Here is a 17198-nt window from a genome sequence, read left to right on the forward strand (position 1 = left end):
AGTTTAATTAGGAAATATAACTAGTTTTAACAAACATGCCTCACTAAAACATTACCTGTGTGCATTTTGAGGCAAAACTGATGTATTTTAAGTAATGTCAGTGCAAGTTGTTTTCAGTTTGGGCAGCTCTTAAAAATATTTTAGTCTAGGACTAGTCTAATCCCTGTCCGGGAAACCGCCCCATAATGTTTACAATTTTTACAGCTGTGTTATACGCCATAAGATTGTTATACAACATATTATAATAATGAAACAAATGTTGCACTGTATCATGTAGCCTCGTGTAAAAGTATGGGTTTTAATGTTTAGATAACATTTATCAGTTTAAACCCAAGAGCTTTTAAATACTGTACATATAAACAAGACAATCACGGACATAATCGCCATCGTTGTACAGCTTCTCCGGGTTACGTCACTTCCTGCTGGGCGTGTGAGGGAGCCGAACGGTCTTTACTATATATGGGCAAAGCCGAGGCGCGCCGAGAGCTGCCGCCTCTTCCGCGTTCAGCGATCAGCCGGTGACAGAACCGCTCAGATCCGGACGGGCCCGTTTCACCTGCGTGCGTTCACTGCGAGGAAATATAGCTGATATGTCGTACGAGCTCAGTAAGTTTTGATGCTTTGTAGTCTGATCCCTACGCGCACGCGCGCTTGTATGTGTTCCCTGACCGTATGCAGACGCTTTTGCTTTTAGATAATATTGGTGATTATGATAATGTGGTTTAGTTAACGTTGGGGGTTATGGTACTGTATTGTAGTTAGCGTGGGTGACTGTGGGAGTGTAATTTAGTTCACGACGATGATTATTATAATGTAGTTTTGTTGTGATTACGGTTATATATTTTGTGTCATGTGGGTGATAATGGTACCATAGTTAACTAAAGTTAGTGATTATAGTAGTATAGTTTAGTATAGGTGTACCTTTGGGATCGTGTGTTTACCTGCTGACGAGACGTGTGTGTGCTTGCGTTTGTATGTGTGTGTGAATGAATGAGTGTGTTAGGGCTAGGGTGTGTGTGTGTGTGTGTCTATGAAACATTAATGTATTGTAGGGCTGCATAACAACTAATCGCATCTAATCGTTTGCAGAATAAAAGTTTTTGTTTACATATATGTGATCATATATGTGTGTGTATTGTGTATAATAATTATGTATATATAAATACACACATGCATGTTTAATGTTAAGAAAAATGTTTATATATTAAGTGTTCATGTTCATATATGATATAAATTATATATAAATATAAAAATGTATACATATGTAAATATTTCTTAAATATACATAATTATTATACACAATACAAACACATATATGATCACATATATGTAAACAGAAACTTTTATTCTGCAAACGATTAGTTGCAATTAGTTGTTATGCAGCCCTAATATATTGATATACACTGGGTGGTATGGTCTATTGTTGTTAATCCACTGACATTTAAACCTGTTGTAACACAGATCTGATATATTACAGAAATGTCCTGTAATAACTGTTTAGTAACAATGTTGGCTTCAATATAGAGCTAATGTACAATATAGAACTTCTCAGATCTTAATTTAGGATTTAAGATAACCACTTTCTGTGCCTGCAGTTCATTTATGAAATATATTACATACAAATGGTGGGGATTATTTAAATTTTTTACAATCATTACTTTATTTTTACACAGAGATTGTTTGGTCTGTTAGTAGAATCTGTTGACTTTAGCCATCCTTGTCGCACTGACTTTCATGCCAATGGTGACAGCTCAGATATGAGAAAACACTTTTTTCCAACGTTTGCATGCCTGTTGCTCAATAAGTATTACTGTTATCCTGATATCCTTTTAGATTGTGTGTTTTTTTTATAAACTTGTCTTTTGATGTCTACATTTATTTGTCCCTATGTGGTACAATCCTAAAGATGCAGGGATCTCAGTGTGACTCCACGTACAACTACTTGTGGAATAGTTTGCATTTTCATTGGTTTGGAAACCAAATGTGGGTCACTCTGCCTACAGCTGACACTCACTGTATTTACTAACTTACTTCATCTTTTAACTTCTTCTTTCAGAAATGATCAGAATCAAAAAGTATACAAGGGGACGTTTCCAAAATTTGCTTGGATTCAGAAATGCTTGTTAGTTAGAAACCTTTAAGACTGGCATACTTTACCATGGTGAAGTCGTATCAGTGCTGCAAATATTGTGACCTTACATTTTTTATTTCTTCTGCAGAGCATGTGTTTGCCAGCCTGCCCCTTATGGAGAGGGGTGTGGCCAAAGTCCTGGGCGGAGACCCTAAAGGGAACAACTTCCTGTATACTAATGGAAAGAGCGTCATTATCAGAAATATTGATGTAAGACCTTTGAATCTTGTCTTAAAGGAGTGTTATGAGTTAAGTGCACTTAGGCTGTAGTAGGTGAATGAATGTCTGTAATAGAGGACTGATGTCATTCCTCTGTCATGTCCTCTGTTCTTGTTTTGTTTTACGTGAACGTAACCAAGTTAATGTGGTTGTGAATGATTGAATGCCGATTGAATGACATTTAAAATGAACGTATCTTTAGCTAGACGGTTGTTAAGTGATTGTCATGTTAACATATAGATGGAGATTTGTGTCTATACTTGTATACTGTATATGTATGTATACTGTAGGTATTATATGTGTGTTGTGTTACCAAAAATTTTACTACAATATTTGCTCCGTTTTCAATTCTACATTTATGTGACTACTGAGTCACGCCCCAATATCTGTCAATAAATAGATACGATATGAACCCTGTGCACAGGTGTGTCTAGTTTGAGACCATGATGCTTTTTGTTGTTTTTTTTAGAACCCCGCAATCGCGGACGTCTACACTGAACATCCTCATCAGGTGATCGTAGCGAAGTACGCTCCCAGTGGATTCTACATCGCATCGGGTGATGTGTCGCGTGACACTCGCTGTGGATTTGTGCAGTACTCCTTGTGCAGTATTTGATCACCCTGTTTTTCTGCAGATGTGTCAGGGAAAATCCGGATCTGGGACACGACGCAGAAGGAGCATCTGCTAAAGTACGAGTATCAGCCATTCGGCGGAAAGATCAAGGACATCGCCTGGACCGAAGACAGCAAGAGAATCGCCGTGGTGGGGGAGGGCAGAGAGAAGTGAGTGACATGCGCGTACCACACCCCTATTTCTAGGAGCATTTTGACTGTTTGTCAGGAATCTGATTGAATTTTTATGCTATGCAGGTTTGGGGCTGTGTTTCTCTGGGACACGGGTTCTTCAGTGGGAGAAATCGTGGGTCACAGTAAGATCATCAACACCGTTGACATTAAGCAGACACGGCCGTATCGCCTGGTCACGGGCAGTGATGATAACTGCACCACTTTCATGGAGGGACCGCCCTTCAAATTTAAATGCACCATGAGTGTGAGTTTCCATGTTTACTGTTATCCACATATGAGGACAGAAAAAGCAGTATTCATTCAGTGATACTAAATGAAGTAAAGTTTTGTTTTGTGAAAAAGTGTGCTCATGCTGTTGTGTTTTTGTGTGTGCAGGATCACAGTCGGTTCGTCAACTGTGTGCGTTTTTCTCCCGATGGGAATCGCTACGCATCGGCTAGTGCAGACGGACTGGTAAGAGTTTAAAGATCATCAGTTACTGTGTTGCGTTATATACTTCAACTCTTTCACCAGAGGCAACCGGTGACTTTATTGACGAGGGCGCACGATGCGAAGTTTGTCACAACATGTATGTTGCTCGTCATGTGTGTGGTTCGTAATTTCAAAATATGTATTCGGCGCGTCGAGTGAACCTATGTGCATCACGTGTCTTGTCAAAATAAGTGCCTGCTGGAGACGCGTCTAAAGGGTTTATGATAAATGAGACGCTCGCGTTTGCCAGATACTCACATAATCTCATGCGTAATCAGAGTTTAGTGTTAAGGGAGTGTCTTGCGTGTACTTTGTGAACGTGAACGTCTCTTTTATCATAAACTGTTTGACGCGTGTGCAGCAGGCACTTATTTTGACAAAACACGTGATGCACATGGTTCACATGAGCAACACACATGACACTCCAAACACACATTTTAAATTTGCGCCCCTTGGAAGAGCAGTCACGACCCGCCACTGTCTTTCACTCTAAAAGGGTTTTCACACTTGGTTCGATTGCCTGGTTTGAACACAGCTTAATTTTTGTGCCCCCTGGCCTGCATTAGGGTTGCAACAACTAACTGATAAAATCGATAATAATCGTTTATGAAAATAGTTGTCAACTAATAAAATAATCAATTAATTGGTCTGTGAGTCGTCTTGGACTGCAGACACTTGTCTGCTTGATACATGGCAAGCTGTGCACTTATAATTAAAGTCTTCTGCATGCAGTGCAAGCTGCTCAATCATAGTAACCAGGGGCCTCATTTATCAAACGTGCGTACGCACAGAAGTGTGCGTAAAGTGTGCGTAGGAACAGTTTTACGCAAAGTGTGGAATTTATCAAATTGCACTTATACGTAGAAATGTGTGTAAATATACGCACACCTCTGAGTATGCGTACGCAGAGCATCTAGTGGTAGAATAGCGATACTACACAGGACCCTGTTCCAGTGAGTAAAGAAGTGTCTATTTATTATCCACAAGCAGGTGTTAAAAACGATTAATGTCAGTATGGTAACAGCAAATAATTATAATGATTTATTTGTGATATGTATCTTTATCTGTGAAAGCTCTACATGTGATTTGTATAAATGAAGTCTCCGGTAAATGCTTGACACAGTGCAATGGCTTATCTTGCGATATTGGAAGACTTGGCAAATAATCCATTCCGCCGGTAGCGCGTTTTCAAAGATCGCGCCAATGATGCTGGTTATATATGCTGCTGTTTAAGGTGGAAAGTTGTCCTCCTCCAGTTGCACTCGTTTCACGTCGGTGTGCTGTGACGCGTTTTTTTCCCCTGATAATTTAATGTCAAACAACTTTTTTTATTTCTGAAAGTGTTCTCTCCCCCTTATATTCAATGGAAACTCACTGGTAACATGTTCCCATGTAGATTTGTTTTCTTTTGTTAGTCATTCCTCCCGCACTAAATAAACCAATCAGGATGTGTTATTAGGATTTATCCTCATCCACCAGTAACTCAATTTCTGTGTCTGTAAAATTCCTCTTTTACGCTCTCTTTGTCATTAATGCGATAAGGGAAAAAGCACAACCATGTGACATATAACGGGAGGTGTTGTCACCATACAAGGTTCATTGGAGGCGTTTCGGAATGCAAATGACTATGAACGTGCACGAGCATGGTGCTTAAGAACAAGTGGGATTTATCATCAAGGATTACTTACTGATGTGCGTACGAACCACGTGCGCACGTTTGATAAATCCCGATTTTTTTGTACTTAGGCACATTCTAAATTTCATTCGTAAGTACAAATATAGAACATTTTCTACGCAATGTTGATAAATGAGGCCCCAGGCGCTTGTTCTCCATACAACGCTGCACGCTTATAGAATGTAGTGCTGGACCGGAATATTTAATTATTTGAATATTCGTTCGGTGGGTTGGCATTTAACTTTCAATTTTGAGATTTTCGATATTATCTTAAAACTGTTCATCCTATAAAAATGTAAACAAACACATCGAGATTCCTGCGTTTATTAGAGAGAAGAATATGTTCAGGCCCCTCCTTCCGAATACTCTGTGGTGAATACTACCAAAGCTTCGAAGCTCAGAAACTGGTATTCGGACCAGCCCTAATAGAATCAGGCGCTGCTTCTTGTCACAGTGCAACCAGCTTGGTTAAAAGCAAGCAAAAGCACACTGGTTAATTTAATTCCTTCCTTTAATATGTGAGTTTGTATTTGTTTTTACGTTTTGTTTATTCATATTTTGAAATGTTAAATATATTTTACTATTTAAAAGCTGCACAAACATTTTCATTTAAGGCTTAAAATATTAAATATTAAAGATTATGTTAACAAAACGCAATGTGTGGCTTTTGGACTTTTATAAGCAGAGGAGAACAGGGCACAAAATAATGTTTTTTTTTTTACTTTGGCTCGAATACTTTTTGAATGATAAAGTTTGTTTAATATTTTTTTTACACAATCAACACACACATCTCTGCTATAGACCGTTTCAGCAGTAACAACATAAACAAGCGGCTGTCGCGGTCCGCACGTAACTTCCAGTAAAGTCTGCTAAGAATAAATAACAACAAAGTTCTTTAAACATAGTTTATTTATATAACAAGCAAAAAAACAACACATAGATTACCTAGGAAACCAAAACATTTGTTATTTTCGACGAGGCATTTGTTCAAGAGATCAGTTTAGCAACTAGTCTGACCATTAAAAAAAAATGAAACGGAAGTAAAGTTTGGATCCAGACTTGTATCCCGTGCGTCCGATAAATGAACACAAAAACTGTTTGTTTGTGGGACCTACCATTATTGTTCAATTACACCGAAAGTGACAGGAGTGCAAATGTTACAACTCACCCTATAGGTGGGGTTCAGTGTAACAAAAAGAGGGTTTGTTGTCACACCTGCTAGAAAATTTTGTTTAAACAGAAATAATTCGATAAAATTTGTATATATACTAAAGGAGGATTTTGTTTATATATCTGCCTATAATAGATAGATATCCACACGTTCATCCATCCATGATCCTTCATCTAACCATTCTTGTATTATGCATCAATGCATATAAATAGATTTTTTTAAAAGGGCTGCACAATTAAGACAAAAAATCATCAAAACACTCATTGTTCAAAATCTTAAACAAAACGCATCAAAACTTTTCCCAAATTCACAGGAGATCATCTTCTGACAGGCAGAGAGAAATGCACAGATTGCTGTATAAATGGATAAAGTAGCCGTGTTACAATTAGCCCTGCATTAGTTTGTGCCCCGCTCACCCCTACACTTCTACACGTGAAGACCCTGATTTAGGATTTTATTTAGATATTTAGGTTTTTGTCCGATTTAATCGATTCTGAAAATAATCGTATTACGAGGTAATGGCTATAAAGGAGATGCTGTGGCTTTGAACCCAGGTGCACACCAGAAGTGCGAGTACCAGCCCCCAGAGTCTTGTAATACAAGAATATCTTTTTTGTTTGGAGCTTCTCTTTAACCAAAAATTATTTGATTATTTCTCTCTCAATCTGTAAGAGTGATTCTGTTTGTCTCACTTTTCCCTGTGGGTTTTCCACAAATGTTTTTTCAGATTTTGCTGTATGATGGGAAGACTGGTGAGAAGGTGGCCTCTCTTGGCGGAGAGAAGGCCCATGCTGGAGGCATTTATGCTGTGAGTCTCTGTCTAACAGTTGTTAATAATATTTAATAAGAGATGGTTATGTTGATGATGATTTTTGTCTCTCTCTTTCTCTCAGGTCAGCTGGAGTCCTGACAGCACACAGCTCATCTCTGCATCAGGAGATAAGACTGTTAAATTATGGGACGTTGGCAGTGGGACTGCAGTGACGACCTTTAACCTTGGTTCTGATGTTATGGATCAGCAGCTGGGCTGTTTGTGGCAGAAGAATCACCTGCTTAGTGTTTCTCTGTCTGGCTACATCAATTACCTGGACAAGAATAACCCTGACCGCACCCTGCGCACCATTAAAGTGAGTTAATCAGAGTACACGCACTGCAAGGCTTGCTATACTTCACCAAAGTTTGCTGTGTCTGCTGATAAAGCTGCTATTTTGGCATGTGTTGTCTGTCATGTATTACCATCCATTTTGTTAAATTAATTAGGAAAATCTGGGTACCAAAACCCACATGATGCATTTAGTGCAGATGCCTCAGTTTCTTATCACACAGGAAGGTTTTAAATACTCTGTGCTGTGCAAGATTCAGGAAATTACCACAATTTGGTGACCAAATCAGATTTGTCAGTTCTTTATGTGTTCTATTGCTTCACTTTTCCACGAATGCATTTGCAAGTTTCTAGTAAAAACTGGTCTGCCACTGTAAGGACGATCAGATGTACTTTGTGACTCCTTTTGGCGCTGTCTTAAAGGCGGAGTCCACAATGTTTGAAAAACGCTTTGGAAAAGGAGACGGGCCGACTACCAAAACACACTTATAGCCAATCAGCAGTAAGGAGCATGTCTACTAACCAACATCCTTGCTGGGTTGCGTATGTGTGGGGCGGGTCTATCAACAGAAGGTCCAGATTCTATTGGGGTAGGGGTGTGTTTGTTTAGGTGATTTCAAATATCAACATTGGCTTTCAAACATCGTGGACTCCGCCTTTAAGCCCTTTTTACACTGAGATTACGGAAAAAAACACGGAAAATCCATCCGGGGTGTCCGGGATGGTTTGATTTTTGGTTCATTCACAATGCCAATGATTTTCTGGTATCTGTGCGTACATTCAGAAAGATGCCATAAAGATCTTGTAAAGACGTGTGACTTAAAATCCTGCACTTGGTAGGTTTTTTCCACAGCGTCTCAAGTTTGCAAAGGATCACTAAGGATCATTAGTGCTGGGCATAGATTAATAAAGATTAATCTCATACAAAATAAAAGTAATTTTTTGCATAATATATGACTTTGTGGCTGTGTGTAAATAATATGTATATTTAAACACACACCCATATATATATATATATATATATATATATATATATATATATATATATATATCACAATAATTACACACAGCACAATAATTACACACAGCACAAACTCATATATTATGTAAAAAGTAAATTTTATTTTCTATGAGATTAATCTAGATTAATCTATGCCCAGCACTAGTTAAATTCGAGAAATTCAACATCAAATTTAACATTCAGTATTACAACTTAGCAAAACAATTACACAAAACCGTTACATTTGCCTCATTGTTATACCTTTGAAAATGAATCCACACTTTTCACATTTTTAGACATGTTTAACACAGTATACAAAATAAGACAAGTATACAAAGCGTACTTCAGCAGAGCATATGTTTTTTGTGGTAAGCCACACTAATTTGGTTGTGTGACTGTAAACAGTGGCTAGTCAAAGTGACTGTTCCCAGCGCTATGCCCCTTGCATTGCATCAGAACTGCTTTTAGATCCGAAACTTAAGAGTTCTGGGTGGTTCCGGTTCCTTTTAAAAAAACATGAATAAGAATAAGAACCGGTTGTCGGTTCCCAACCCTAGGCTTAAGCGTGGGATACACCAAGCTGGTCGTTGGCCATCAGGTAATGTTTGTGTGGTTTTAAGTGTCGGTCAGCTTTTGTTTTGTCGGCATGTTCCGCACTGTTGCCTTTAGTAAAACCGTGTCAGCTGTTTTCTTTTGCTCAATTCGGCATGTCGAAATGGCAGAAGAGCTTGTCGGGGAGGAGAATTTCGATTGGCTGTTAAACTTGGCGTGGCGAATGAGCACACAAGACACAAACAGAAATGACCAAAGCAAACCAATGATGGAGTAAAGAGGAACATTTGTCATTAGAGGCACTTGTCTTGTCACCTCATCAAAGCTTAACTGAAACGGTAATAATGGTAATGTTTAAGAAGTAATGTTAAAATAGCACAACTTTTAGCTTGTCTACCTGTACCTACTATCAAAGATTCCCTAACAGAGTTTTTATTCATTTAGTGCGGTTTCCTCCTTATTCCTTTCTTTATCCACAAAGACTGAGTTTATATACACACCACACGCATGCAGCAAAATCTTCACAGCCGTCTGCAGTGTTGCTGTTATGTGTGTTGTTGTTTTTTTGTCACATGATGAACTCCTGCTGCTATGCAAATATAATCTATTCTAGAAGATAGCAGTGAAGTTTAATGTTTAATGGATTTGTTGTTGTGTGTGTTTGTGTCAGGGCCACACCAAGTCCATCCAGTGTCTTACGGTTCATAAGGCGGACGGCCGATCCACCATCTATTCTGCCAGCCACGATGGACACATTAATATCCTTCAGTTCTCTAATGATTGAATTATTATTTGCGTACCGTAGTGTGTGTGAGTTTATCCTTGACGTTATTTGTGCACATTACTGGGACTCCGAGACTGGAGAGAATGACGAGTTTTTGGGGAAGGGACATACTAATCAGGTCTCCAGGATGGTTGTGGATGAGTCCAGTCGTCTGGTCAGCTGCAGTATGGACGATACCGTCCGCTTTACTGACCTCCGTAAGAACGAGTACAGGTGAGTAAGAGATTTAATATTATGAATGAATCACTTCTGTGAGTGAATGTATTTAAAGAGCACCTATTGTCCGATTCACGTTTTTACATTTCCTTTGGTGTGTAAGTGTGTATTAGTACGTTAGCGGTATGCAAAAGGTACATACCCCAAACTAAACAATGACGCGAGTTATCGTCTCCAACGTACATTTTTACAACAAACACATGGATTGTAGGCAACGGTTTACTTCCTGGGATTGGTGATGTAGAGAAGACCGACATTATCATAGTTCTTCCTGCTTCGGACTTACAGCCTGTAAATTAACTCCTGTTAGCAATCGAATCTTTCAAACATGGTAAGGAGCCTCACGTTTCCAGCTGATGTCAGAGGTATTCAGGCCAATCACAAAGTACAGATTAGCTGGCCAATCAGGGACGCAGAGCTTTTCAAATCCGTGTGTTTCAGGAAGAGAGTGAAATATGGGGCTACAAAAATACAGCAGCAATACAAACAGAGATTACGTTACTGGAGTTTATGTTCACTTTTAGACATCCACTTGGTAACTTCCTTTAGGACTTCCCCTTTGGGAATGTGTAATAAAAGACATAAATGTAGACTTAAATAGTCTATGAGTAATGGTAAATGAATATTTGTCATTTTGTTCTTATAATATCAAGATGATGGTCAGTTCAGGTCTGTAAATGATTCATGTTACACATTTTAACTTCTGCAAATATTAAGACTGTGAAATGAACACGTTAACGTAAATTCATTTTAACAAAACTAATTTTATTAATAATAAATGTGCGATTATTGCAACACACCATTTCTGATCATAGGCCTAGCACGTTTAAACTGATAAATTGAGCCGCAGCCTTAAACCGTAAATAGTCATCAAACATCTTAAATGATCTTTATTTGTACATTTTCTGAGAGGTGTACCATCCTAAATTTGTTTAAAAATTTGCTTAAATAATACTAATGATGCGTGTCCTTCCACGCATCTGACATTTTGGTTTCGGATTTAAAAACATGCAGGAATTAGAAAATAAAGTGCTGGACTTGCTTGATGTTAAAAAAGTTATTAAGAGAGATAACATTTGGGACCTGGTTAATGTTAGTTAATGTTGATTAAAGTTATTAAGAGCGAAAAGACTTGAAAATGACCTTCCTCTCGCTGACTGACACTGATCTGAAGCATGCACACAAGCACATGACCCTGGTATATGCAAATATCTGATGTGTAACATTATATTAGATCCTTGCATTACAGTAGATCTTAAAGCTGTCTGTCTTAATGTTGAACATATATTGATAATATTTTTGACTTTGTGTGAGCCAAATCTATTATTTATACCAGTGATTTTAAGTTATTTTTTCTAAATTATTTTCGCTAACTCTTTAATTAATAATAAACATACATTTGCATGAAACATCCATATTCGTCCATGCCCATGTTGATTAGAGCAGTGGTTCCCAAACTTTTTCAGCGTGCGGCCCCCCTTGTGTACGGTGCATTCCTTCGCGGCCCCCCCAAAGAAAATTTGTGACAAAAAACTGTTCTAAAACTCAACATTTTAATAAAAAAAGCATTAAATTATACAAAAAAGTAGTGCTTTTGGTTAGTAGCCTTATTTTGTTTAGGTTTAATTACACAGAATTCATGATAAATTTATGTATTTCATAAAATGTCAAAACTGGGGCCCCCCTGGCACCAGTTTGAAAACCACTGGATTACAGTATTAAAAACTTGAAAAGTGTTACATTAAGGTAAATCTAGAACAGATAAAAATGTGTGATTAAATTGCGATTAATCACGAGTTAACTCATGACAATCATGCGATTAATCTAGATTAAATATTTTAATCGATTAACAGCCCTAGTAAATATTTAAATGAAATAAAATAAAAGTGAGGATTTATTTGAGCTTTTAAAGGCGGGGTGCATGATCTCTGAAAGCCAATATTGACATTTGAAATCACCTTAACCAGTGCTTCCCAATCTGGTCTTCGAGCATCCCCTCCCAAAACGTTTTGGATGTCGTCTTATTTAACACACCTGATTTAGCTCATCAGCTTGCTAGGAAGATATGTTTACCATTTTGGAAGGAGGCTGATAAGTTGAATCAGGTGTTTTAAATAAGGAGACATCTGGAACTTTTTGGGAGGGGGTGCTCAGACCAGAATTTGGAAGCACTGACCTAAACAAACACGCCTCTACCCCAATAGAATCTGGACCTTCTTTTAATAGACCCGCCCCACACATACGCAACCCAGGCAACAATGTCAGTTAGTAGAAATGCCCCTTACAGCTGATTGGGTACGAGTGTGTTTTGGTACTCGGCCCAACTCGGCCATTTCTCATAAATCGTGCACCCCACCTTAAATTCTTTGTAAATGGTTGTGAGACCTCATTGTCTGTTATTTCTCATATCTGTACATTGACAGCACACTCAACACATTTTCTCAAACTGTGTTTGCATGTTAGTGCATCTGATATGATTAAAATGGACAAGCAGCCGAAGTCTGTAAGCGTGGGATCTGGAGGTCTTGCTGTCACTGCGTGTATTGGACAGGTACAGGCACCATATACTGTTATACACACAGTTATTACCTATTGAGGCTCATCATCTGTTGCTGTATGTGTAAACACAAACACACTTTGTCTTGTGCAGCTGGTTTTGTTGAAAGATAAGAAGAAGCTTTTCACTCTGGATGGTCTTGAGTACGAGCCTGAAGCCATCGCTGTTCATCCTGGGGGTGGAACCGTAGCTGTGGGCGGAGCTGTAAGTCACCGATCACACACCTAACAGGAATCACAGTTCCCATTCCATGTGCCTTTCAGGGAATATAAGTTTGTGTGGTTTGATTTGTGTTTGCTTGACCTGTCGTCGTAGGATGGAAAGGTGCGTCTGTACTCTGTTCAGGCAAACACCCTGAAGGATGATGGGAAGGTGCTGGAAGTTCCGGGACCTGTGACAGACATGTCATACTCATGGGATGGAGCCTTCCTCGCGGTGACGGATGAAAAGAAAGTTGTCACTGTGTTTACCGTCGCTGACGGATACAAGGTAAATCAGCCTGTTCAGCATTATATTAAACTACTCTTGAATTATTTGCATTTAATTCTTTCACAGTAATGTTGGTCATTAATTGGTTAGATAACCAAAGTTGGCTGAACAATTAAATCATCGAATCAAACTAAAAAAGGTCTATCAAAAATGTTTCTTGATAGCTTGTTGTAACATGACAGTGGTGGGGATCTAACCTATGCCATAGCCATGAGGGGGGTCAGAGGCAGTTTTATAACACCTTATTATTAATATCTGTATTAATATTATCATTAATATATCATTATTAATATCCTTATCAAATATTATCATGATTACTATTATTATTATTATTATTATTACTATTATCATATATTATAACTACTATTATCATTACTACTATTGGATGTATCAATATTACTATTATTTTGATTATTTATTTATTTTTTATTTTTTTAAATATTATTATTGTTATTATCTCTACTATTATTTATAATCCTCTTCCTGATCCTCCCTCTAAGTCCAGATGAAATTTGTATATTTATTAATTAATTTGTTTATTATTTCTATTACTACTATCTGCCATTTCATATTAATAGATTTTTCATTATTATTAATATTGATACTATTATTATTATTATTATTGCTATTATCACTTTCCTTATCCATTTTGTTTATTTATTTATTTATTTACTCCTAATTATGTCTGTTATACTTCTGCTCCTTTATTCAACAATTTCAACTGTCATATCTATTATAGTTACACACACACACACACACACACACACACACACACACACACACACACACACACACTACTGGCTGTTATGTTATGTGTTTTGTTGGTCTTTGTACTTGTATTTTTTTTTTTTCATCGGTAAATATTGTATTTTTCTGTTTGCAAAATAAAAAAATAAAAAAATAAATAAATAAATAAAAAAAAAAGTTTCTTATACAACAGGAAAAAGTGAAGAGGAATTAAGAATTGTCTTGAGGTTATCAAAACATTTCAGATGAAAAGAAAATGTACACTGTAAAAATAAAATGCAGCACAAAGTAATAACAACTTGGATAAGTTTTGACCTGTGATAAGTTGACATAACTTATAAAAACAAGTTGCTTCCTTTTTTTGTAGGGATGAACAATTTAAATTAGAAAATCCAAAAAGCCTTTTCTTGTGGTTTTGTCATGTTCTCCAACAAGATTTTGTCTTTCTTTGTTCAGTCGAGCATAAATATTTTTTTTTAGGAAAACATTACAGGATCTTTCTCCATATAGTGGACTTTAGTGGACCTCAACGGTTTACACAGGGTTCCCACGGGTCCTTGAAATCCTTGAAAGTTTGTGAATCTGGGGAAAAAAATTCAAGGCCCTGGTAATTTTTTGAAAATATACATGCATAGATACAGTTCATTGAAAGTGCTTGAATCTATTTTATGCAAAATCCATATTGTTCCCTGTGTAGTGTAGGATAATATCATAACTTTTTAAGCACACGTGCTAAACTGTTCGCTTTAATTGCTTCTGTATGCGAATGTTGATTCATACCAAAATGCTTTTTTGCATAGTTGTGTTTGACACATGAAAACATCTCGGGTTACGTATGTAACTGTTGTTCCCTGAGAAGGGAACGAGACGCTGCGTCTCCCTTGCCATACTTCCTGCGTCCCCGTCTTTGTCAAAATTTCAGATAGCGATATACTTCCTGGCTCCCACCAAACCCTGTCTTTGTCGTTAAGCCTCACCATTGGTTGAATTTGATATACACATTCAGACGCACTTACCCCTGGAGGTGTCCCCAAAGTGTCACCGCAGTGACGCAGCAAGGGAAAGGGAACTCGAAAGGGAACTGTAACAATGTATCTTAAAACGTAACACGATGTAACCTTGCTCTCACTTGAAATGTGTCCCCACATTTAGTCCTTGAATTTTAGTGTATTGTACCTGGAAAGTCCTTGAAAGGTCCTTGAATTTGAAGTTAACTAAGGTCCTGGACTGTTTTTTATTTTTTATTAATTTCTTCTTGACTGAACAAAAAAAGACATAAACATATTGGATGACATGGGGGGTGCGTAAATTATCGTTTTATTTTATAAGGTAAAGTATTCCTTTCATAGGAAATTATACAAAGTATTGCAAATGACCAAAAAGTTCACTTGGAGGTTTATTTTTTTACAAACGGTACATGAGATGATATCTAAACCATAATTCGCTAAATGTTTGCTTTAAAGGAGAAGAACGAGTTTTATGGACATCACGCGAAGATCGTCTGTTTGGCCTGGTCACCTGACAATGAGCACTTTGCCACCGGTGGAATGGACATGTTGGTTTATGTGTGGACCGTCAGCAATCCTGACAAGAGGATTAAAATACCAGGTAATACACACACACACACACACACACGTAATTCTGTTTTAATTGTTTTGTCTATTATGTGATATTCTGATGATATCTTTGTGTGTGGCAGACGCACATCGATTACATCACATCAGTGGCCTGGCATGGCTCAACGCGAACACGCTTGTCACAACGTCTCACGACGCATGTGTGAAACAGTGGACTTTAAAAATCTAAACTCGTGGGATCAACAGGAAAAGAGACGACCGTCTCTCTCGCTCTGTCTGCCTGTCTCTCTCTTTCTCTCTTTATGGCTCTTTGTCTAGTTTCTGTCCGTATGTCACTGCTGTCCCGCCGCGTTACTCACGCAGTTTATAAGCCTTTAATTCAGCTAATGAACATACACTCAGTGGAATGATGTCATGTTGTGTATCGCTGTACGGATAGACAGACATGAACCCACAACCACTGAAGCACTTGATCTTCCAATCTGACCTGAAACATTCCAGAAGCAGGGGTCAGAGTTCATCACCCGGCCTGAGGTTCTTGAACCCTCACGTGACCGTGTGTTCCAGGAGCTCTGCGGCAGACGTCTCCTCTCCCGTGTGTGTGTATGTGTATGCGTGTGCGTTTAGGTGGAGAGGACGTTAGGGAGCAATAATCATGAGAAATAGACAGCAGAAAGTGCAGGTATGACAGTAGATTCATATCCACTGTCATTCACATTCTGTTTATTTACTTTGGGTTTTTTTCTTTGATTCATTTCTCATTGGGTGGATGTGATTGGTTTATGTTAATAATAACGATTAAACACTTTTTATGCAACTTCTCTGGTTCAGTCTGTATCAAACACACATTTAGTGAAACATACAAGGTTTTATGCAGTTTTACATTGTGTTCATATCATGACAATTAAAAACATTTGCTTCCCAAATTCTTGTTATTGTAATGCATCTGGATAATTCATTTGGACTTGTAATTCAGATTATATGATGATAAAATCAATTCAACAACTGCTAACATGATGTGTGAACACTTATTTTACACAAAGGCGTTTTTCTTTATTCAAAATGCAACTTCCTCTTATAATTTTTGGGTGAAATATTGACACCTTGGTTTTGTGCATTTATACTGCTGTAGTCAAGGCAAAGCTCTTGATATCATGTGCTGCTTTAAGCAATATTTAACTATGGTGATATATTTGTGAAATACATTGAAGACAGTTTGACCAGTGACCATTAGCTATTCTGTTCCCTCTGAAGTCTCATTGTATTTTGCTCATGAGAATTGAGAGGCAAAAGGAAAGTGTTTTAGTCATTAATGACCATCATTTTTATCTGTTTCTCAAAAAACTGCTTTTTATTTTCATCTCTGTTATTGATAGATGAGGATGAGTTCAGTAAAACTGTTATCGATAGATGTGAAAATGAGGATGAGTTCAGTAAAACTGCTATCCTACAGTAAGAATTTAACCTTTTAACTTTTTTATTATGGTATAGCATTTGTACAGAGTTTGTACAAACTTGTACAGCTCACAACAATTAAAACAAAATAAAATTATACTAAGAAAATGAACAGGGGTATATGAATGGAAAATAAATAACAGTTTGCGTCAAATATAAACTTAACTACACAGATTAAACAGTGCTTCATAAGTCTTTTTTGTTTTTAATATTGCTTAAAAGTCTTTCCATATTCTTTAATTTCT

The 17198-nt window shown here is 37.5% G+C and overlaps 1 protein-coding gene across 1 annotated transcript; it reads left to right on the plus strand.

Annotated features, from left to right (window-relative positions):
- The first annotated feature begins 446 nt into the window (after positions 1-446).
- Positions 447-16315, plus strand: wdr1 (WD repeat domain 1). The gene is made up of 15 exons (XM_073854422.1): positions 447-606; positions 2220-2341; positions 2820-2919; positions 2995-3133; positions 3221-3401; positions 3533-3610; positions 7202-7282; positions 7368-7601; positions 9799-9886; positions 9969-10125; positions 12592-12679; positions 12779-12889; positions 13001-13174; positions 15385-15529; positions 15621-16315. The coding sequence occupies exons 1-15, from the start codon at positions 591-593 to the stop codon at positions 15725-15727; spliced, it is 1821 nt and encodes a 606-aa protein (XP_073710523.1). The 5' UTR covers positions 447-590; the 3' UTR covers positions 15728-16315.
- The last annotated feature ends 883 nt before the right edge of the window (positions 16316-17198 follow it).

This window comes from Misgurnus anguillicaudatus, chromosome 16, assembly GCF_027580225.2.
Source record: "Misgurnus anguillicaudatus chromosome 16, ASM2758022v2, whole genome shotgun sequence".
Classification (NCBI taxonomy): Eukaryota; Metazoa; Chordata; class Actinopteri; order Cypriniformes; family Cobitidae; genus Misgurnus; species Misgurnus anguillicaudatus.